The 22,128-nt window shown below is 53.3% G+C and overlaps 2 protein-coding genes across 6 annotated transcripts; one reads left to right on the forward strand and one right to left on the reverse strand.

Moving 5' to 3' along the window:
• Positions 1–103: 103 nt before the first annotated feature.
• Positions 104–7,751, forward strand: FCSK (fucose kinase). Of its 4 annotated transcripts, none has more exons than XM_054640912.2 (23): positions 104–200; positions 286–443; positions 561–611; positions 699–824; positions 946–1,018; positions 1,310–1,407; positions 1,556–1,636; positions 1,725–1,844; positions 2,010–2,151; positions 2,478–2,605; positions 2,706–2,807; positions 3,256–3,426; positions 3,500–3,567; positions 3,692–4,062; positions 4,294–4,504; positions 4,606–4,772; positions 4,874–5,101; positions 5,236–5,379; positions 5,529–5,648; positions 5,721–5,908; positions 6,104–6,203; positions 6,722–6,945; positions 7,124–7,751. In XM_054640912.2, exons 1-23 carry the CDS (start codon positions 128–130, stop codon positions 7,238–7,240), a joined length of 3,261 nt encoding a protein of 1,086 aa, XP_054496887.2. In that variant the 5' UTR covers positions 104–127; the 3' UTR covers positions 7,241–7,751. The 4 variants fall into 4 exon arrangements, with proteins under 4 accessions (XP_054496887.2, XP_077041039.1, XP_077041040.1 ...); XM_077184924.1 differs by having other exon boundaries at positions 2,709–2,807; XM_077184925.1 differs by lacking the exon at positions 7,124–7,751 and having other exon boundaries at positions 6,104–6,205; positions 6,722–6,864.
• A 324-nt stretch (positions 7,752–8,075) lies between these two features.
• COG4 (component of oligomeric golgi complex 4) lies at positions 8,076–22,127 on the reverse strand. 2 transcript variants are annotated; one of them, XM_054640906.2, is made up of 19 exons: positions 21,940–22,127; positions 21,400–21,482; positions 20,625–20,739; positions 19,585–19,759; positions 18,790–18,983; positions 18,278–18,383; positions 17,056–17,213; positions 16,495–16,553; positions 14,920–15,053; positions 14,289–14,407; positions 13,787–13,953; positions 12,985–13,150; positions 12,631–12,693; positions 12,056–12,172; positions 10,368–10,460; positions 9,939–10,022; positions 9,533–9,634; positions 9,011–9,139; positions 8,076–8,800 (listed from the first exon to the last, which is right to left on the reverse strand). In XM_054640906.2, the coding sequence occupies exons 1-19, from the start codon at positions 22,081–22,083 to the stop codon at positions 8,666–8,668; spliced, it is 2,343 nt and encodes a 780-aa protein (XP_054496881.2). In that variant the 5' UTR covers positions 22,084–22,127; the 3' UTR covers positions 8,076–8,665. The 2 variants fall into 2 exon arrangements, with proteins under 2 accessions (XP_054496881.2, XP_054496882.1); XM_054640907.2 differs by lacking the exons at positions 20,625–20,739; positions 21,400–21,482; positions 21,940–22,127 and adding an exon at positions 20,576–20,594.
• Between the last annotated feature and the right edge of the window lies 1 nt (position 22,128).

Raw genomic sequence — 22,128 nt, forward strand, 5'->3', positions numbered from 1 at the left:
AGGGGTCCGTGCAGTGCACGTTGGGAACTGTAGTCCTTCAGCGCAGAGCGTCCCGGAGGGATCGCGGGGATTGAACTAAACATCCCAGCAGGCCCCGCGGGGCCAGGCTGGGGCAGAGGCGGTACTTATGGCGGCGGAGTGGAGCGCTGTTCTCCTCACCTGCCGGCGGGGCCATGGCGGCGTGTCCGCCCTGCAGCGAGGCAAGTGGCGGGGCGGGCGCCCCTTCTCCCTCCTGTGCGCGGCGGCAGAACAGGCTCTTGACGCCGCCCGCCTCTCGTTTGGCAGAGCTGGAGGTGCGGCGGCTGCGGGGCGGGTTCGGCCCGCGCCCCCCCGCGCTGCTCCTGGCCGTGGAGGACCCCTGGGCCCGCCTGGGCAGCGGCGGTGCCACCCTGAACGCTTTGCTGGTGGCGGCCGAGCACCTCAGCGCCCGGGCCGGGTGCACGGTGAGACGTGATGGCTGCTGGTGGGTCCGGGGAGGCTGGAAGTCAGGAGGGGACGCTGGAGGTGAGGGGGCGTGCCTGTCCTGTCTCCACTGACTGTCCCCGGCTGTCCTCTCCCAGGTGGTGACCGCTGACGTCCTGAGGGACGCCCGCATCCTCATCTTGCACATGGTGAGAGCCGACCTGCAGCCCAGCATGGGACCTCTCATTGCACCCTCTCCCTCTCGGTGACCCCCCCCATATTCTCCGTCCCACCAGGGCCGCGACTTCTCCTTCGACGACTGTGGCCGTGCCTTCACCTGCCTGCCCGCTGAGGAGCCCGGCGCCCAAGCCGAAGCGCTGGTCTGCAACCTGGACAGCCTGCTGGGGACCATGACACACCGGGTCTGTGCAGCCTGGGGATGGGGCCCTGGGGCTGGGATTGGCTCCCAGCAAGATGGAAGCAGTGTTGGGTTCCTGGGCTCCTTCCCTGCCGTCCCTGGGCACGGGGTCCTTCTCTTGGCAGCTCTGTGTGGGCTCCCCACCTGGTGTCTGGGTCTGCAGCACCGACATGCTCCTCACCGTGCCCTCAACACCAGGTGAGTTGCTGGACACCAGCCTTGCTTCCAGCACCTGCTTTGGCGTGGGACAGGGTTCTGTGAACCAGCAGCACAGCTGGTCCAGCCTGTGCTGTGCTCCCATGAGGGTGTGGATGCTCAGCTGTTGCTGTCCTGTGCACGGTTGGGAGCATCCATTGTGCCTACAGTGAGGTGGCGAAGGCTGGATGCTGCTGCCACTTTCTCTGCTGTGGTCCAGGTTTTCAGTCAGTTGTGCCCAGTGTGAGTGCATACACTGCCCCAGTGGGCACTGATCTCTGTCCCTTCCCCCAGGGATCAGCTGGGATGGCTTCCAGGGTGTCCGAGTGATCGCAGTGCCCGGGAGCCCAGCATATGCCAGGAACCATGGGGTCTACCTCACCAATGAGCAGGTTGGGGCAGCTCCCCCTTCAAGAGGCACGCCTTGAAGGCGCAGGGATTCCCATTCCTTGGATCCCTTGGATGCTGAGGTCACAGCACTGCTGTGGCTGCTTGGCTTGGGGTTCCCTGAAGAGCTCACTGGGGTGGTTTTGCTCCTAGGGGCTGGTGCATGACATCATCTACAAAGGCACTGAGGCCCAGATCCAGCAGTGTGCAGGGCCAGATGGCACCGTCCCACTGGTATGGCACGACTCATGTCTTGGTGACCCTGCCAGCCCCATCCCTTGTGTCACCACAGCTGCAGCCTCAGCCCTGATGTGCCTGGCAGGTCTGTGGGATTGTTTTCTTCTCCTCGGATGCTGCTGAGCAGCTCCTGGCCACCCACGTCATCCCTCCTCTGGACGCCTGCACCTACATGGGGCTGGACTCAGGGGCACCACCCATCCAGGTGACAGTCTCTCTTTGGAGGATGGGACCCTTTGCCACACAGGTGTCACTGCTGGGAACCTCTGTAGGGTCTGTTTGCCCTCACATGGCCAGATTTGGGAGGGAGCACCCAGTAGCAGGGTGGGGTTCAGGATGGCTGGACCCAACAAGTCCCTTCTCTCCCCAGCTCTCCCTCTTCTTCGACATTGTGCTGTGCATGGCAGGGGGCATGACAGAGGAAGGTTTTGTCAAGGGTGGCGGTGATGCCAGTGTGAGGAGCGCCCGCTCTGTGCTGTGGACAGCTCTCCGTGGCTTCCCTCTTAGCATGGGTGAGTGCTTCCTTCCCACTTCTTGTGGAGTGTCCCTGCCCAGTTACAACTGGGTGATCTTTAAGATCCCTTCCAACCCCAACCATTCTATGATTCTGTGCTGCAGTGAGTGCATGTGATGTGACCTATTCCTGGGCCCTCTTCCCTGCATGGGTGGAGATGGGGTGGTCAGGGCCTGATGGCCATCTGTGTCACCCCACAGCTGCGGGTCCCCAGGTCTCCACTCCTGCCCCTTCAGCCGGGGATGTTCAGCCTGGCTCACATGAGTGCCAGACACACCCACTTTTTTTTTGTCCATGTGCTGAAAGCTCTCCTGTCCCCCCCAGCCTGCATTCCCAATGCATCCTACGACTACATGACCTCCTCTGCGAGTGACCACATCCGCAGCCTGACCCTCCTGCCTAACTCTGCCAGCCACCTCCACTTCTGCAAGACAGCCCATTCCCACGTGGATGTATGTCCTTCCATCCCCAGCCTTGCTAGTGCGCATTTTTTGGGGGCTGCTCTGGGCTGTGTGCCCAGCCCCTGGTCCCATGTCTCTGTGCCCTTGGCAGCAGCCCTGTCTCCTGGAGGATGGCTCTTCGGTCACCAACTGCCTGCTGGAAGGAGCTGTGCATCTGGCAGCTGGCAGTGTCATCCAGCACTGTCACCTCAAGGTACCTGACTAGGATGGGGGTGATGCATAGCTCCCAGTGCACTGAATGGGCAGCAGGGTGACATGTTGCTGCCTAGGATGGAGGAACCACAGCTGTGAGATTTGGGGTGCCCTTCCTCTTTGGGGCTGCCTTTTGGCTGGTGCTGGGCACCTTGGTGGCTGTCACCCTCTGCAAACAAGGGGATGAGGCTGTCACTTCTGGCCTGTCCTGAGCTGGGAATCAGGGCAGACCCTCTCTTTTGGGGGCTCTATTACGGCTGTGAGCCCTGGAGGCTATTGCCTGGCCTGAATTTCTGTAGTCTGTGTTTCTGCAGCCTTGTGACAAAATTACATCCTGTCACCTGGATTGTGCTGGCACCAGCTTGTCTCTCAGGATGGTTGTCCCATTCTAAGTTCAGGATTTGGCTCTGATTTGGGGACCAGCCATGCCACTGTTGCTTCTTCCTCAGGGTCCCCTGGTGATTGGTCCCGGCTGTCTCCTCTCTGGTCTCGACGTGGGCTCCTCAGCAGCCCTGTGGGGCTGTCCCCTGCGTGATGTTGTCCTGCAGGGCCACCACGTCCGGCTGCGTGACCTGCCCTGCCGCGTGTTCACTCTCACCGGCCGCCTTGACGACTGGCAGGTAAGGGGGCAGTGAAGTGGCACGAGGCTCCCAGCAAAGTCAAAGTGTGACCAGTCCCTCTGTGTCCCTGCAGAGCCCTGTGGAAAAAGCCACCTACCTGAACATGCCCTGGGCTGAGTTTTTCCAACGGACGGGTGTGCGGTAGGTGCCATGTGTCAGAGCTCCTGAGGTGTCATGACCACCCCAACCCATCCACATTCCAGCTCCTCTCATGTAAGGTGTCCTCAAGCCCCAGGGCTGTGCTGATGGTTTCTCCCTCCATCAGGGAAGGGGACCTTTGGGATGCCGAGACACCGCGGAGGAGCCGTTGCCTGCTCAGTGCCCGGCTCTTCCCGGTGCTGCACGCCCGCGAGGCGCTGGGGCTGGAGGATGTGCTGTGGCTGCTGGGCCTGGCCACGGTGCCCAGTGAGCAGCTGGTACGCTGGAGAACAGCCTGGCGCATGTCCTGGCAGGAGCTGCTGCCCTGCCTGGACACAGAAGCTGAGCTGGGTGCCCGCCAGGCCCTGTTCTTCCTGCAGGGCCAGCACAAGGTGCGGCGGGTGCTGCTGGGGCGCCAGGACAGCAGCCTCCTGCCGCTTGCCCGCAGTGCCGTCCATGAGGGCTACCACAAGGCCATGCTAGACACGCTGGATGAAGGTGAGCTGGACTCACAAGCTGCATCTCTCATTATCAGGACTGTTCAGTGCTCCCCACTGCCTTCAATGATCCCCCCCTATTGCAGGGGTGTACCTGCAGGGCATCCAACAAGCCTGGGTGGGTGCAAGCCATTCAAGTCCTGCTCCCCTGGGGATAGCTTATGGCAGAAGCTGGTTGGGGTGCAGTGCAGCCTGACTGTGCTTTGCAACCTCCTTTTATTTTATTTTCTAGTTGCCTCCACGGCCAGCGATGCTGGTATTGCAGCATGGGCACTTGCCTGTATTGCTGAGGTCCTGGGCTGCATGGCACAAGGGGAAGGGGGCTTGCGGAGTGGTCCTGCTGCCAACAGGGAGTGGGCCTCAGCTTTTGGGCGCCTGGAGAGTGGGGACATCGCTGGTGGTGTCCAGGAGCTGGCTGCTGAGCGGCAGAAGTGGATGAGCCGGTGAGGCTGGGGCTGGCAAGAGGCAGCCGCCCCATTCCCATTCCAGGCATTGGTGCTGTCATGGAGATGTGGCAGTGAGCTCAGCATCTCTCTTATCCCAGGCCGGCTCTGCTGGTGAGAGCAGCTCGGCATTACGAGGGGGCTGAGCAGATCCTCATCCGGCAGGCAGTGATGTCCTCATGCCAGTTCATCACAGTGGAACAGGTGGAGCTGCCACCCTTGGGGCACTGGGTGCAGGCGGTGTGTCCCGCCCGCCTGGATCTCTCCGGTGAGCACATTCCCTGAGTCAGATGATCCTTGTGTCACCCCTGTGGTGCTGGAGGATCAGGAGTAAGGGTGCCCCAGGAGGCTGATGGTGAGTGTTGGCAGGTGGCTGGAGTGACACACCCCCCATCACCTACGAGCACGGGGGGGCCGTGGTGGACGTGGCAGTGCTGGTGGATGGGTGCCGGCCCGTTGGCGCGCGGGTGCGGCGCATTGCCCAGCCAGAGCTGCACCTGCTCAGCCTCAGCGGGACACCGCAGGGCGAGGTGGTGGCAGAGCTGGTGTGCCGAGAGCTGGAGCACTTACAGGATTACTGCCAGCCACATGCACCAGGTGAGGGGTCACCCACCAGCCTGGCTCTGTACCTGCAATGTCCCGTTGGTGCCAGGATGGCCCTTTTTGAGGCCAGTGGGATGAGGGAGCAGGTAGCACAGCAGGCATCAGCTTTACTTCTTTTTTGTTTTCAGGAGCCCTGCTCAAAGCTGCCTTTATCTGCACCCAGGTTGTGCAGTTCCCCTCACAGAGACCTTTGCGGGCCCAGCTGATGGAGAATTTTGGGGGTGGCTTTGAGGTGCACACCTGGTCCAAGCTTCCCCACGGGTCTGGCCTCGGTAGGTTTGCAGGGAAGGGGCTGGGTAGTCCCTCACTGTTGGCTGGGAGTGTCTCCTGCTGCTAGTACCAGGATGGGGCATCCCCCTTGCTGCCCCCCCAGCAATACAACAGTGCCTCACTGCCCTGGCCTTACCTGTGCCCCCTGCAGGCACCAGCAGCATCCTGGCAGGAGCAGTGATGGCATCCCTGTACCGGGCAGCAGGGAAGGCTGCCAGCACTGAGTCCCTCATCCATGCTGTGCTGCACCTGGAGCAGAGGCTCACAACAGGTAGGGCCTGGGGGAGCAGCTGACCCATAAGGTGGGGGTCCCAGCAGTGACTGACAACCCTCTGCCCTGCAGGGGGTGGCTGGCAGGACCAGGTTGGTGGGCTCATTCCTGGCATCAAAATCGGGAGGTCGAAGGCCCAGCTGCCACTCAGAGTGGAAGTGGAGCAGATCTCAGTCCCTGATGGTTTTACCCAGACTCTGAATGATCACCTGCTGCTGGTGTACACGGGGAAGACTCGCCTGGCCCGCAACCTGCTCCAGGTAATGCCTGGGTGCCTCTGGGTGTCACAGGCTGGCCTCTGCTCCCCCTGTAGCCTTTGGTGGCATCCCCTTCACTTGTGCAGAGCTTTGGCACCCCAGAGGGAGCTGGCACCCAAAAGCCATGGGTGCAGCACTACCTCCCCAGGTGCTGCCAGAGCCAGGAGGACAGTGACAGGGACATTTGGCCTCTTGCAGGATGTGGTGAGGAACTGGTATGCCAGGCTGCCTTCCATCGTGCAAAATGCTGACGCGCTGGTGAGCAATGCTGAGGAGTGTGCCCAGGCCTTGAGGCAAGGTGTGAGCCCCCTTCCCTAGGCCAGGTTGGCCCTTTTAACAGCTGAAGAAACACAAACTGTCCCAGGGAGAGGCTGTGCAGTCTCAGAGGGGAAGAAGGCTGGGGGGGTGCAGGCTCTTGCAGCTGCAGAAGTTTCAAATCCTCCCCCGAGCCCACCCTCACCAGGCAATACCCCAAAATTCAGGGTTGAACAGAGATTTTGAGGAAGAGGGGGTTAGACATGCTGAATTTGATTGATTAGCAGTGCACCATTGGTGACAGGGCTGGGGGCCATGCCTGGTCAGTGTAGCAGGTTTACTTGGCTGCTGCAGAGAGGAAGCTGGAGCATTAAAGCAGGCAAATCCTCCCCCTGTGGAGGATTAAAAATAGCAACGTGACAGAGCTGGGGTTGCCTGCTTGGCCAGCAGAGCTGGGAGGAACTGGAAAAGAGAAGGCAGAATTTAGCTTGAGCTGAGCATGTTTCTGCCCTTTGGGTGAGAAACAGAGACAAGTAATTTGCAATATTCCCTCCTCTGCAGGTGACCTGATGCTCCTTGGCAAGTGCCTGGACTGCTACTGGCAGCAGAAGAAGCGCATGGCCCCGGGCTGCGAGCCGCTGGCCGTGGGGCGCATGATGGATGCGCTCCGGCCCCACGCCCACGGGCAGTGCTTGGCTGGGGCTGGTGGTGGAGGCTTCCTTTACATCTTAACCAAAGCCCCCCGGCAGAAAGAAGCTTTGCACCAGCTCCTGGCAAACACTGAGGTGAGCCCCCCACTGGTGCAGGCAGCTTGCAGCAGCCTCATATAGAGCATGAGGAGCATCTTTCCCCACCACACATGGGATGTGATTGCTCGTTGTTCCAATGCCCTCCCTGGGACCTTGCAGGTGAGAAGGGGTCCTTTGCTGCCTCCTGCCCCAACCTGTGACTCTCTTTTTCTAGGGACTGGGCAACTTCAGCATCCACAGCATTGAAGTGGACACGGGTGGTTTCTCTGTGGAGGTCGTGGGATGTGATACGAAGGATGGTGCTCAACCTGGAGGGGACAGGGCTGTGTGAAGGCCTTCAGCCCTGGCCCATTCCTGGCAGATACCCAGAACAAGTGCAGGGAAATTCCCACTGCTTTAGGGGAAGCTTCTTCAGGCAGCTCCAGCAGGTGCCTTAGGTCTCCATATGTCCTTTTTGTGCTGCTACTTGCCCCAAAAGCCAGAGCCTGGAGAAGTTGTGACAAGTTGTGCAGGCAGGCAAAACTACCCCTGCTGGGTGGCCTTGCTGGAAGGACAGTTTGCTGGGGTCTCCAGCCTGATTTTGGTGGTTCACTCCAGTTTTTATAGTTCTCCAAAGAGAACAAGCTAGCATTTGTGATTCTGCATCTAGCAGGAACCTTCCCACTCTTCAGCAGCAGGGACCCAAACTGACAGTTCAGCATGCAATGCTCCTACACCAGGGATGCAGCTGGATGTGGAATCAAGACCCTCTCCTGTCCTGAGGCACTGTTTCAGCAGTGAAATAGTGACTACTGAAAGCAAGTTACTAGTCCATGCAGTCTGAATAAAAAAGCTTATTCTCAGCATGTGTTTGTGCCCCTCTGTCCCTAGCAGGGCTGCTCTCTCTTCACAGGATAGCAAAGGCCCAGCATTGCATGGGAGAAGCTTTTCCAGGGGTGGGAATGGCAGAACCTGCATGCAAGGGCTGGTCTTCCCCTTCCCTGGCCCTGGCTGAGGGAAGACCAGGGGACAGCAGCCACAGAAGGCAGCCAGGCAAGACAAGGAAGATCCTCTGGATGCCCTGGCACAAAGTAGAAGAGAAGAACTGGAGCAGAGCAGAGCTCTTGTCCCACATCTCTCCAGCTCCCTCCAGGCCCACAGCTGAACACACCACTGGAGACTGCAACTCAACCAAGCGAGGTTTATTTACAGAGTAGCTGTACAGAGCCAGCAGGGACACAGCCCCACTTCCTTCAGAGGCTTTCTAGTGATTTTCCAAGCACCTTCCCAAGGAAATAACTCCTTTTCCCTGCCACAGAATAGTTCCCATCACCACCAGGAGAGAGCCAGGGCTCAGCATTTGTGACTCCAGTAGCTGACCCTTAAACTGCGGGCACAGAGGGAACACAGCTGCAGCAGCAGACCCGTATTTGAGCCCCACTAGACCCCAGCTGTCCTGGCCTGTGGCCTCCTGCAGGGCAGGAGAGCACAGGGAGTCAGGAGCAGGCACTGGCCTGTGTTCTCAGAAATAGCATCATCCTGCTCTCAGCATGAGAGATTCCTCTGGTGCCTTGTTTCTGCTCCCACAGAAGGGTGGCAGGTCTTCTCGCCGAGCCCAGGAAAGCCCTTTGCTCCAAGGAACGTGAGCAGAAGGGCAGACATCATCCCATCCCCACACCATCAAACAGCCAGCCCCAGGACAGGAGGTGGGCAGGCTCCAGGACTGCAGCCTTCCTGCCCTTAGCTCCAGCATGGTGCTGATCCAAGCACGGAGCAGCTACAGGCGCAGCCGCTTGATATCCTCGCTGCGGAAGTCGATGCGGAGAGCCAGCACCTGCCGCACCTCGGCCGGGGTCAGGCGCCACGTGAGCGGACCCGAGTTTGGACCCCAGTAATCCAGAATCTCTGTCACCTGGGAAAACAGGGGAGCTGTAGGAGATGGCTCAGCACTGACTGTCCTCACAGGTAAGTTTGAACTCAAGCACCATCAGACACAGGGAAACTTCTCCAGGTTCTCCACACCCTGTAGGTGTGATGATATCTGGATGAACTGAGTAAAGCCACGTGCAGTGCAGTGGTGTTCCCACAGTCCCCCAGTAGAAGCAGACCAAGTGCAGCTCACCCTTTCCAGGTTGAGGATGGTGGCCATTTGGGAAAGACGGGCAAACTTGTCACGGATAGTCCACGTGGTGACTGTGGTGAGATAGGCTATGAGGGACCTCAGCTCCTTGTCAAACTGCAGACCACCGAGCTGTGGGCACAGAGAGAGATCTGCTAACTCTCCAGGGAGACCATGGGGTATTGCCAAGACACCAATTAAAATCACAGGGAGGCAGGGGGAGGTCTCTGAGCAGGCAGGTCCCAGTTAAACCATTTATTGCAGGTTTAAGGTGGGTCTAAACATAAACCACTTAAAACCCAGTCCCCTCATTGGTGCCAGCTCTTTTCAGTCCCATCACCAAACCCACTTTGTCCCTATGGGTGCTGATGTAGAGGTGTCCCTGAGCTGGTCACTGGTGGTTGGAGAGTTTCTTATAGGGTAATATTTGAGGGTAGAGGGTAATATTTGCATCTGCTCTCCCCCATCCTTTAATGAGGGTTTGCAGTCAAGACAGACTACATGGTAGAGGAGTGTTTTGCTTACCCTGCTGAAGGTAGATTTGAGCAGCACTTTCTCCAGCTCAATAGCTATAAGACTGGTCATAAGACCAGTGAGAGTATCATAAATCACTGGAGACAGTCCAGCCTGGAAGCAGAAACCTGTGTCATTCTTGTCAGGAAAAACTGAGCAGAGGTCCCTAAAGCCCAAGGCTAGGAGAGCTTACAAATAAGGACTTGCAGGCTTGGCAAGTGGGGAGCAGCACAGAAGTGATCCAGGTACACGGGGCCTGCAAGCAGGCTTTGAAAATTGCAGGAGAAGGGAGTGACTGGATCCCCAAGAGCCCTGCAAGGCACTGGAGGACACCTCTGCTTGCCAAGCAAGGGAGGAGCTGGACGATGCCACATGGAGTCAGGCCAAAGCCTGGCAGGCTGCCACCTCCTCCTCTCACCTTGAACTCTGTCATCTGCTGTTCCAGATTGACGATGAACTGCTGGACCCAGGGATCATTGGCCTCATAGTCACTGAACTCCTCCTGACAGTGAAATGCAGAAAGGCATTGTTTACAGAAATGCAGAAAGGCATGCATTTTCAGGCCACATTGTTTATGTGGCCTGAAGTAAACCACAGCCAATGGCCCAGAGGACAGGAAGGGAGGTCTCTCCTGGAGCAGCACTTCATCCTTTCTGCTCCTCTGTAGCCAAATGTCCCTTTTCAGGCTTGGCTACAGAGCAAGATCTGGGTATTTTACTGGTGCTCTGTGCCAAGGAAAACAGCAGATAACCGAGGGGAGGGAAACAGAGGTTGCTCTGACTGTGCTGCTGAGCAGAAGACAGAGAGTGCTCAAGTACAGCCGGAAGCAGAGAATACTGAGCCTCACCTCCTCGATGTTGTGGGAGACAGAGAGGAATAAGTTGATCCATGGCTTCACCTGGGGTTTGATGGCTGTGCTGTTGAGCTCATTGAGACCTTCCTGAGTGAGACAGCAAGAAGAAAGGACAGTGAGGCACAAAATCCTTACAAACAGGCTGTCTTGATGCTGCTTCCCAGCTTGGGAAACTGGCCCACAGACTTGCACAGGAAACTGGACCCAGAAGGCTCAGATCCCACACTCTTCCTGTGCCAGAAGGCTCTGAGGACACCATGACAAGAGGAGGAAGGATGTTGGCCCAGAAGCTGCTGTTGTGCTGACTTGGAGTGTGGTCTGAAGGGCTTGTGCTTGCCCACCCCATCCCACACAGCTGCAGATTTCCTGGTAGGAGTGAGGCACCTGGGCTGGGGTAGGTAAAAATGCAAACTCCATTTTTTTCACTCAGCACCAGCCAGGGCACTGTGACTGAACTCAACTGATGCCTCCCACCTCCACTGCAGCTTAGCTCAGTAGGAGAATCTAAAAGGAAGATAAAAGCTGTAACCACAGTGAGTTCCCTGAATTAATCATAACCCCAGCACATGCCATCTCCCCTGAGCAGCAGGCTGTCAGCAAAGCTGTTCTGTCCCCTGTGATGAGAGCTCTTAAAGCCTCTCCTGCCAAGCCACCCCTCTTTGGCTCAGCAAGGTGTCACGAAAGCTCACTCAGTATGAAACTGTGTTGGTTCCGATTCTGACTGGCATTTGATAGAAGATTTTAACTAAAACTGGCATTTCTGAGAAGGGCCTGCTGGCAATTGTCCTTTTCTGAGGCAAATTCAGCGTGTGTGTGACTCAGGCAGCACAGGAGCTTCCTCCTCAGCCTCTTGATTGCTTTGCAGCCACTTTTAAAACCACACTAGAGTCAGACTGGAGAGTTTTACTCCTTACTGATAAGCTCTTTGGTTTTAATACTGACCACAGTCCCCAAGAGGGTTTGCTGGCAGTGCTGAACTGAAGGCATCTGCCTGCACTGAACTGCAAAGCCAAACAAAAAATAATCTGACCCCTCGGTGAAGTACAAAGGCAAACCTAGTTAAAAATATTCTCCTTTGCTTGGTTTCTTTCCACATGAGGTACTAGGTCTTCCTGCTTCTCTCCTTGCCAGAGACCAGTGACATTTTAGGACAGCAGGCCCCAACATGCCACAGGAGACTGAATTTAGCCAGAAGAGTCCTCTGTTCCATGCTGTGGGCTATTTGCATTTGGGAAAGAAGGAGAAACCTGAGAAAAGGGCAGCTCTTCTCTACCAACAGCCTGTCTTCAGCATTACTTAGTAAGGCTGTGGACAACTTGACAATGTGCTGTGCCACAAGGGAGAATGGAGGAGATGGAAATGCTATTAATATTTCTTTTCCTGAAAATGCTGAACCAACTGCAAGCTCATGCTGAGTGAAGACAAATGAAGCAACATTTCTTCTGGCTCTGCAGCTGCTTCCAGTGCTTTTTATGCAGCTGCCAGCTGGTGTGGTTGTGTAAATGGGCTGGGGCTGTTTCCATGCTTCAAAGCTGACTGATTTGCTCCCTCCTGCACCCTACCCAGCACTCCTGGAGTCAGACGTGGCCTGGCCCTAGGCTGAAGTGATTCCTGCCAGAGTTCTCCCTGAAGACACCAGCAGCCAGTGTTGGAAGCCTGCAGTAATTTGGAGAGACACTCACCTGCAGCAGGTCACGGAATTTGTTGGAGACAGCAGCCATGTCTGAGAGGCAGCTCTCAATCTTGGCCTGTGCTTGCTCACCCCCAAATCCTTGGCTAAGTAGTTTGCTGCAGTCACTCTGCAGGGAAGAGATCCATGAGCAAGCTGCAAATTAATAACCTGGGCAGTTTTTATTCCTTTATGTTGCTGAGCTCTGGCTGCCCACCAGTGTGTGGGATAGGACAGGAGCCCAGCTCTTGCTCCTGCAAAGGCAGAGGCTGCTGGGTCCAGCAGAGGGGAGAAAAGACAGCAAGAAAAGAAGCCAGGGGCAGTCTAGCCCAGTATCAGAGAACTGCAGACTCTCCATGATGCATGGGTTATTCCTGCACCAGGTTAGTCAGGCTGGAGGATCTGGTATTTCTGGCTGCTACTATCAGCCAGAAATTACTCTGCCAGCTTAAAATTCCTTCCCTAAGGCTGGAGGGCAAAGACCTCAGGCATATCAAAGTCCAGATGGTTTACTTGACCCCTGCCTCCACCAAGGGAGGATATTACAAATTTGATTGAGGAAAAACCAGCAAAGAATACAGACTGCACCTCCAAAGTCTTCTTTAGGGTCATGATGTTTTCACTGCAGACTTCCACATTGTTTAAGGTCACCTGAAAGAAAACCCAAAACAAACCCAAGCTGGATTAAATGGAATTTCCCAGCACCTCACCCCCAAATCCACACATTTAATCCATGCCCTCCTACCAGTACAGACTGAAATACAAGTACTTAAGGAACAGAGTTTCTACTGTGAGATCAAAGCACTGCCGATTCACTGAGCTGCATGAAGCTAAACTCCAGCAACAGAGCACATGTGCTGAAGCCCCAGCCAGTAGAGAGTTCAAGACAGTTTAATGGTTTTCCTCATCATCCTTCTACACCAGAAGAGCCACCAAACCCACCAGAAAGGACTGCTTGGCCTCGTCCGTGCTTTCAATGCCTTTGGTGTCGAACTTGCCCTGCTGCAGGCTGCTGTGCATGATGTTCACAGCACTGGTCACCCCTCTCTGGAAGTCCTGGAAGGTCGTGGCTGGGAAGCCCTGCTTCAGCTTGTTGTACAGAACCTCCCTATAGGCAAGCAGAACACACCAGGGTTTAGAGCAAGCAAAAAGAAAATTATGCTCTGTGCCTGGGGACAGCATTCTGTCTGAGATCTGGCCTGAACAAGGTAGTGGAACTTCAAAGGGGAAAAAATGCTGGCAAATATCTCCTGACAGCATCAGAATGCTGAAAGAAAAACATAGCCAACCAGTTTCTGAGCTTTCCTGAACGTCCTGCCTGCAGCTGCCTGCTGTCTTCAGACACAGCTCCTCACTCCCACAATGGAATGAAAAATAGCAGGACAATTTCTGCATTCTCACCCAAGTTTGAGTCATCAAGTAACCCAGAGAACAACTAGGGGTGATCATGTACCCTCAAGCAGGGTAGTACCCCCATGTTACAAAGCAACTCCATCTCATAGGGGTTTTGGGCCATCAGGTTCTTTTCTCTATTTGTCCTGCAGGTGGGTCACCACTACTGTGAGAAAAGATGCCCAGATCCAACTTCCCACATCTGCCACTGCTTCCCACAATGATCTTCCATGGAGATGACAAGCCAGAGGTTCAAAGGCAAAGAACAGAAGGAAGACCATCTGCCAGCAGCCACTGTTTACAGAATGTGAGGTGGAGGTCCATTCCAATGAACCTGGTGTGTTTTCATTACCTGAAGTCAGACTCCAGCTCGGTGGTGGAGTGGTTGATCATAGCACAGAGACAGTCTATGCTGGAGCTGGACAGAGCACGCCCAATGCACTTCTTCACTATATAAAACACATCATCCACCATGCTGGAGGTGAGCTGGCCCTTCTCATAGCTGTCCATGGCAACAGCCTGCAAAGAAAGCTCTCTCAGTGCCCTGAGCTCACTGAGCAACACTGCCCCAGCAGTGCTGAGAGACCAAACTGCCCATCTGCCCCCTGAGTGGAACTGCACCCTGTGTGGTGGCACCACTCAGACTAGGCTGCAGTAGCCCATGGACCTGGAAGATACCTGGGATATGTCTGAAGTCAAAGTTCAGAAACAACCACTTGCTTTTCAAGGCCAAGGGAAACAAAAGACTTTCCCAACCACTGCAGATTTGCCATGTATGCATGTCCCTCCCTTGCGATGCTCACCAGAGGACTGAGGAGCACACACAGAAAAGCATCTAAGAGGTTTTCCCCCACCTTGTTGACAGTCTCCCTCATGAAGTATTCCTCCATGGTGATGTAGTAGCCAATGAGCTCTTGCATGGTGCAGCTCAGCAGACAGTTGTTGAGGAGCTTGTCCAGGTATTTTTGATGCTCTGTGGAACAAAAGAGAGACCCATGAGAAAGAACCCAGGGCCAGGAGGCAGCTCCACCGAGTCCCCTTGCTGCTTGTCTCATGGGACCCAACAGACACACACCTGCCAAGCCCAGCCTTGAACAAATCACAACCCTCAACTGTAGAGCTGAAATTGCTGAGCTGGATTTTGCAGGTGACTAAAGTGATTTCCAGAGCTCTACAGAGTACCAAAACCCTGAGCCTTTTTTTGTGGTCTCCACCTTTAGGATTTGTGCTTGCAGTGACAAAATGGCTCTTCCTCTCTTTGGGGACTTTGTTACACTCTACAATCATTCTTAATGTTGGTTTTCCTGTTAGAGGGAACAACCAGTGCTGAAAACAGGTTTGGAAAGTCTAGGCTACACAATTATCTTCCATAGAGCGCTCCCAAAGTGTGACCCTGTGTCACTCTGCTCTGCCACTAACTCAGGTATATCTCCATTTCTGGCTTTGATAAGCAGAGCCTATGAGTACTGGTACTCAAGGTGTTACCTTGCTTTACCTCCTCTGAGGCCATGGCATCTCCCACCTCAAAATCAGCGATTATTCGTCTCTTGATGAACCTCAGGTAGAGCTCACTGCGGGCATTCATCAGAGTGACTTCTGTTAAAATAGGGTCAAGCTCCCTGGAAGAAACAGCAAGAATCAAGACAGCAAGACTACAAAAGGAGAGGCACTAATTTAATTCAGTTAAGTAGTGTGTTCTCTGTTCCCTTACTATGAGATCAGTACTGCCCCTTTCCATCTGTGTTGTTGAGTGGCAAAGCTCAGCAGAATAACTGGTATGTGCAAAGCATGCACACACACACAATCAAAATACCTCCTGGGGAGATTTTGGGGGATATCTCTACAATTGTTTTTTTCTCACAAACTCTATTCCAAGATTTAGCAACACTCCCCCTCTTTTTCCTCATAGATCTGAGGATATCCATGTTGAAATCACAGTGGTAAGGACTGCAAGACTCAAAGCAGCCTGATGTAACTTCAAAATGATCCCTGTTTTGAGTGGGAGATTTGACTAGAGATCTTCATTAGTCCTTCCCTACCTCAGTTTTGCTACAATTCCATGAGCCTTGTGTAGCCAGTGTTAGAAATGCCTGGTCCCTGCCATCTCCATGTGTATGTTTTTGTGCACAGACTCATGTGTTTCTCTGCAGATGATGAAGAATCTGTTTAAGCTCAACAGCTCAGGAAATGTGAGATAAAAAAAGCATGTTACAATGCAGAACACAGTGTTCAGATCAGAGATGACTGAAAAAAAGAAAGACTGACACATCAGCTTTTTCATCAGTGTGCACGGAAGAATTTTACAAATCCTGCTGGAAGCCTCATGGTGCACAAGTGGGAGAAGGAAACACCACCTTTATTTTACAGATGAAAAATAAAAAAAATCAGAAAACTGAGATGCATGCAGAGTTACTCAGAGCAAATAGTAAGTAGATATTACTGCTGAAATATTAATTATGTAGGCTCACAGATCTTCCTTGAGGAACCTGTTTTCTTTCAAGACATGTTTCTAAGTCAGGCAGTCCCAGAAGGGCTGGGTGCACTTTCAAATGGCCTTGCTTAAGAGTTATGTAAATATTTACAATGAGAAGAAAAAGAGAGAGATTGAAAGCACTGCAGTTTGTTGTCAAGAAACTGATGGCATGGAGCTGCTGCAGCAGCAGTATAGATAAAGTAAGATCAAAAGATTTATTCCTGTTTCTGTCATAAATTATCTGTCAAGACAGCTGCTCTGTTTTGTGGACTCCAAGGATTGTACTCTGGCCATGGAAGGGCAGTGGGCACAGGCAGTTAAAATCTCAGTCCTTCATGTGCAGTGATATTGACAACCCTCCAGTAATGCTCAGAGCCAAGGCTTAGAATTAATGACTAAGCAAAATAAAGCCCCGCTACAGAAGCTTCCTTTTACAGAAGGGCAGTGAAGGGCACCTAACAATTGGATTTTTAAAATTAATACCCACAAAGCTTCTGGAAGAGTGGGAGAGTTATCTAAATGCTAAGTAGTGTTAATAACAACTCAAGAGTGAAAGGTTAGAGAGCATAAAGACTTTTTCTTTGTACCTTGGTTCAATCTTCTCTGCAGAAGAACTTCTCATCATGCTATTCTGGACTTGCTGGAACTGCAATCACAAAAGAAAGGAGTCTTTGCTGATGATTTGTACTCTCTGAGGGTAATAGGAATGCTTTGCAGGAAGCACTGCCAGAGAAGGGAATCACATAAGTTCACCTCCTCCTCCTCCAAGGCAGAGCTCATCCCTCCAGGAAGGGTGGTGGGATGGGACTTGACCAGAGGCATTGAGGTATGTAACCATGACACAGTAACAGCAGCCCTGCATCTAAGCAGGAACAAGACAGTGGGGAAGGTGTACTGAAAGCACCCTACAGACCTACACAGCAAAGAGTACCCAGGGTGCATTTACCATGCTCCAAATGAATCCTTCTCTGCATCAGAAAGCACAGTTACAGTCTGAACCCCTTCAGCTATCAGGGTAAATAAGGAGTAAAGCAAGGATAGTCTCAATACACAAGGTCAAACTCTGCTGCCTCTATGGCAGTGGGAGCCCCACAGCACTGGATGGAGGGCACAGCTGGCTGCATGAGGCAGCCTCACACTGCTCTCACCTGCCTGTGATAGTCCCTCTCCTTGATGAACTTGTCCACCACCTTCTCCACCTGCCGGTCGCACTCCACCTGCAGGTGCTTGATGAGGGTGTAGAGCCTCCCTGGCCCGTAGTAGGTCTCCACGATGGGCTGGTGGGTCTCCACAATGCGAGCAATCCCTGCAGGGAGGGGAGATACACTCAACCAGCAGTTCCCAGAGGACAGCAGAGCTACACAGGTCCACAGACCTGACCTAAAAAAGGATCATTCACTCCACAGATAGAGTACAAATCTCCTGGAGCAGAAGCCGTCTCTCTGTCCCTAAAGAGAACTCCTGCCATGCCCTGTGTGCCAGCTGCCCTTCAGCCCAGCAAGATACAAGGTATGAAGCTTCCCCAGGATGAAGCCACACAAGCTAAATCTGGCAGGGGGCACAACTGCCACCCAAATGCTGTCCCAGCTTTTAGCACCTGCAAGGCTACAGGGAAAAATCAGCCCAGGGATGGCTCTTGGGCACACACTTGCTGCAGAGAGCAAGCATTAGCAAAGGCAAGAACTCTATGGAGGAACAGCTCATCCACAAGGAAGAATCTCTACAATATTGCCTTCTTATCAAAAACACTCTACTCCAAAATTTAGCAATGCTTCCCCTGCTTTTAACACTACTGGCAAGAAAGCTCTACTGGTGCCAGGCTGGGAGAGTAACTTGGCAGGGGGGCAGCCTGGAACTAGAGCAGATTTCATAGAGAAGGTGGGTAATCACCATGGGATCTCAAGTACTGTCTGTGGCATTCCCACAGAGCATTCATATTCCCTTCTCTGCTTTCAAGTTCCCATGGTGCTTCTTGAAGAGCCAGGCCTGGAGGCACCAACAGCTGCTCATCCCTAAGGGATCTGATTTGTTTGTCTGGAGAGCTCCAAGTCTGAAGAAACCTGCAGGGAATATCCATTTGTTTTGAGGATGCAGAGAACAGGAAGAGTCTGATTCCTGGGGGAAGCCAACAAATCCTTTGCAAATGCACTTTGTGCCTTTACAAGATGTACACAGGAAAACTTGCTTATTGTGATGCCCTCTCCTGGTTAGAATAAATCCTGCTAGTTGTGTCCCTGTCCCTCGAGTGAGACACCTGTAGCTCAAATGAGAATGAGGCATTTTGTGAGCTGAAATTAAAAGCATTTAAATTGATGGACAGTCTCATCATGGACTATTTGCAATCATCAGGAAAGAGGAAAGGAAGATTACCTTCAAAGAGGAGTGTCAGGGTGTCTGCAAAGATGACAGCAGCTCGACGGTCACTCATGTCTGTCCCCATCACCAGCTGCAGGTTCTCTTCTGCTTTGTTGGCCACCTGCATGGCAACAGGACCAGTCAGCTGAACACCCAAAGGTAATCTTCAACCCACATGTCCTCTATCCTTGCCCTGGAGAGCTTTCATTGGCCTTCCCAATGCAAGAGCTATTGCTGTTACTCCTCCCTTGAACGCAGATCCTTTCCTCTCTTGTGGAAAACTTAAGGCTCAAGGAAAGGCAGAAACTTGCTCTTCTCTTTCCAGGCTCATTTGATAATTTTTAAGTAAGTGCACAGAGCAAGACACAGACACCAGAAAGCCCATCCCAGCATACAAATACAGGGAGAGATATGAACTAAGGCCAGTGCTATTTCTTAAGGTTAACAAGCCACCGCCAAAATCTCCTTCAAACATCTTTGACAGAGACTGGGTTTTGCTTTCCCCTGGGTGTCACAGAGCCTGTTACCTGCTTGCAGAGGTACTCAGAGAACTTGCTCAGCCCCTCTTCATGTAAGCCTAGCAAAGGAAAGATCTTGAAGAACCGTTCCACCTGGGGCAGGTCTCCCTGCTTCATAGCTGTGTCAAATTTCTCTGTAACAATTGTCTTCAGACGCTGCTCTGCTTCCTGCAGGAGTTTCAGGTTGGCATCAATTATACCCCCTGGTCAAAAGGACAGAAAAGAAACAGAAAAGTGACAGCACAATGTTAATACTGTATCAAGGGCTACTTCTATTCCCCAGGAGAGAGACCAGCACTGTGCAGCCCCAAGCTGAGAAGGCAGAAGACACACTGGAATTCCTCTACAGGCAAGGACAGGTTGGTGCGTGATGTAATGTTGTGATTTTGCATGAAGGATGACAACACATCCACTGGGATTTTCCTCTTAGGAATCTAGCAATTTACTCCCTCATTTCCAGTTGCTCTGCTTGGTAGCACACCATGACACAAGAAAAATTCTTGACAGAGCCTTCTTCCTCACTTCTTCTGGCCTGAACATTTTGTCCTTTGCTTAGTTAGCACCTGAAATACTATTGCAGCTGTGTGCCAGCCAGGAGCTTCCTTTTCAATTAATGATAATTCTGGTGTAATAACACTTCAAAAACCTTCACCACTAAGTCAATCTATAAAAAACTAAGATCTCTGGCCAGCATTAGATTTTCTGCTTTGTCTGTTGGGATGATACAACCCATGGGAAATGAGCAGCCTCTAGATATCCATTGGAAAGGTGACTCATCAGCATCTCCTCATAAACAGTGCTTACCCTCCTTGCCCTGACGACTGAGCTCAATCACTGACTTGTCCAGAGACAGATAGCGATGGATGTGAGCTGCTGCTTGTTCATAGTCTTCATTCCTCAGGGCTGTCTGAACTCCATCCATGCAGAACTTCAGGTCAAGGATGTCATCAGCTCTCTGAATGGCCTGATAGAGCCGGTTCTGAAAGAAAGGCAACCAGTGATGCTTCCAGCTGTGGGATGGACAGGGAGAGGGAGCTCTCAGAAGGCAGCGTGAGGGAAAAACAGACAGCAATACTTCTCTATACAGCAGAACTACTACATGAGCAAAAATCCCACACTACTTAAGAAGTGCTAAGACCAGTGGCTCCACAGGATGGACAGCATATGTCAAGACTGAGGCTGAGCTTGGAGGCCACAGTTCTCTGTAACAAACAGCAGAGACCAGAGAGGACACCACACATTATCTGTTCGATCTGAGCATTTGTGCCAAGTGCTGGCATTGACACCCCTCAGCCTGTCCCCAGACAAGGAACAGAACAGCCCAGATTCCTGACTTGGCTTGGGTGACAATCTCCACTGTCCTCAGCACTGTGCAGCTGCCAAGATTGCTAGTCACCCTATTCAGGGTATTCTACCACGAGCTGCATGGACAGAAGGGGATGCTGGAGAACCAGCCAATATATGGAGGAGCATCCCTGGAAGTGTTCAAGGCCAGGCTGGATGGGGCTCTGAGCAGCCTGGTCTAGTGAAAGGTGTCCATGTCAGCTGCAGGAGAGTTGGGAACAAGAGGAGCTTTAAGGTCCCTTCCAGCCAAAACCATTCTATCATTCTACCAGTCTTATACCATGCAATACCCAGGAGCCCAGAAAGACACAAAAAAGAATGAAAACCACAGCAGCTTCCAGCCCACCAAAGGCAGGACACATCTGGAGTGCTGTGAGCACAGAACACAGCAGCCCTGCATCTAAGCAGGAACAAGACACTGGGGAAGGTGTACTGAAAGAACCCTACAGACCTGCACAGCCAAGAGTGCTGACAAGTTCCAGCCCCCTCAGCCCAGCTACCTTGGCGAGGTCGAGCTGCCGGACCTTGCTGCTGACGTTCTCAGCCAGGTTGCAGGTGAAGGTGACCATCCCTGCCAGCTGCTGGGCATCCCCCTCGATCAGCTGCAGGCTGGGGCTGAAACACACAGGGCTGAGCGTGAGAGGCACACAGGAACCACCTGGGTGCTGTGCAAGGAGCATGGCTGTCTCTCCAGGTACAGCTGGTCCTGTCACAATACTGCCACTCATTCTATTCCCTTCCTCTGGGAGCAAAGCAGGAGGAAGGAGCAGGCTGGCTGCTTTGGGAGAAGCTGCACAGACCAACTGTGCCTTGCTACCACAGGGCATGAATGAGCCACTGGGCCCTTGGGACATTCTCCACTTCTGAAGTGGAGGTAAAGGCTGTAAACCTTTCCTTGGAGCTAGACACAAGGCTATTCAGGGTGATTTGCCAGCCTGCCTGCACAAGTTCACCCTGAAAGGCAGTAATATTTGTTCACACCTGTAGACAGCCTGGCACAAGACACCTGATCCAACAATTGATGCTGAAACCTGGCAACCTCTGAGATGACACTTTCAAAAAGCTCCTGAGCCTACACCAAAATGGGTCAGTCTGGGTGAGGGCAGAGCTGTCAGTGCTGCTGGGAAGAACTGGGGATGAGGCTCCAACTTGTGCTCACTACCACAAAGTGATTTAAAGCCTGATATTTTCTGAGAATGGATGTGCTTCTGCTACAACACTGACGGGAGTATTGGGGCCATGCAGCAAAGAGAAGGATGGGGTTGGAACACTAACCCCATGCGATGAAGGGCAACCATCTTATTCTCTATAGTGCTTTGCTGCTCCAGGAGGGCATCCAGCTCTTCCTGCACGACTTTCTGGAAAAAAAAAAAAAGAAAAAAAAAGAAGGAGGTGTTGTGTGACTTCAGCTCTCCTCCAGACCAGCAATTTATCACAGACGCTACATCAAAGCCAAGGACACTAGGCATTCGTGCTTCCAAGAGCACATATGACAAGTAAATATTTTCTAAGCTCTCTTTAATTCTCTAAATCTTTATGATTTTTATATTTGATAGCATCAGTTTTGGAATCCTTATCACACCGCTTTTAAGTCAGATATCCTACAAACTCCTCCCCTGGCTGGGTTTCCAGTGCAGGAGATCCCAGAATCTTCAGGCTGCTCGCGATTCAGGGATCCGCGGAGGCGACACCGACCCAGGCGCGGGCAAGTCCGTATCAAACACCTCTAGAGAGTACGTGACCACGACGGGCACAGCGACAGCGAGGTATCCGCTTTTCGGGGCCCCGCTGCCTCCCATGCCCGGCCCCACACACCTCCTCCTCACACAGCCGGCTGTAGGCGGCCTCCAGGTCCGCCAGATCGGTCAGCGACTGGATCCGCTCCATGGACAGGGCGGAGGCGGGGGGGCCGCCGCTCTCCCCCGGCGCCTTCGGCCCTGGCGCCGTGGCCGCCGCCATCTTGGCACACAGCTGACGCGGTCGATACCGCGGTGAGGCCCGGCG

The sequence above is a fragment of the Agelaius phoeniceus genome, chromosome 12 (assembly GCF_051311805.1).
Source record: "Agelaius phoeniceus isolate bAgePho1 chromosome 12, bAgePho1.hap1, whole genome shotgun sequence".
In the NCBI taxonomy this organism is placed as follows: Eukaryota; Metazoa; Chordata; class Aves; order Passeriformes; family Icteridae; genus Agelaius; species Agelaius phoeniceus.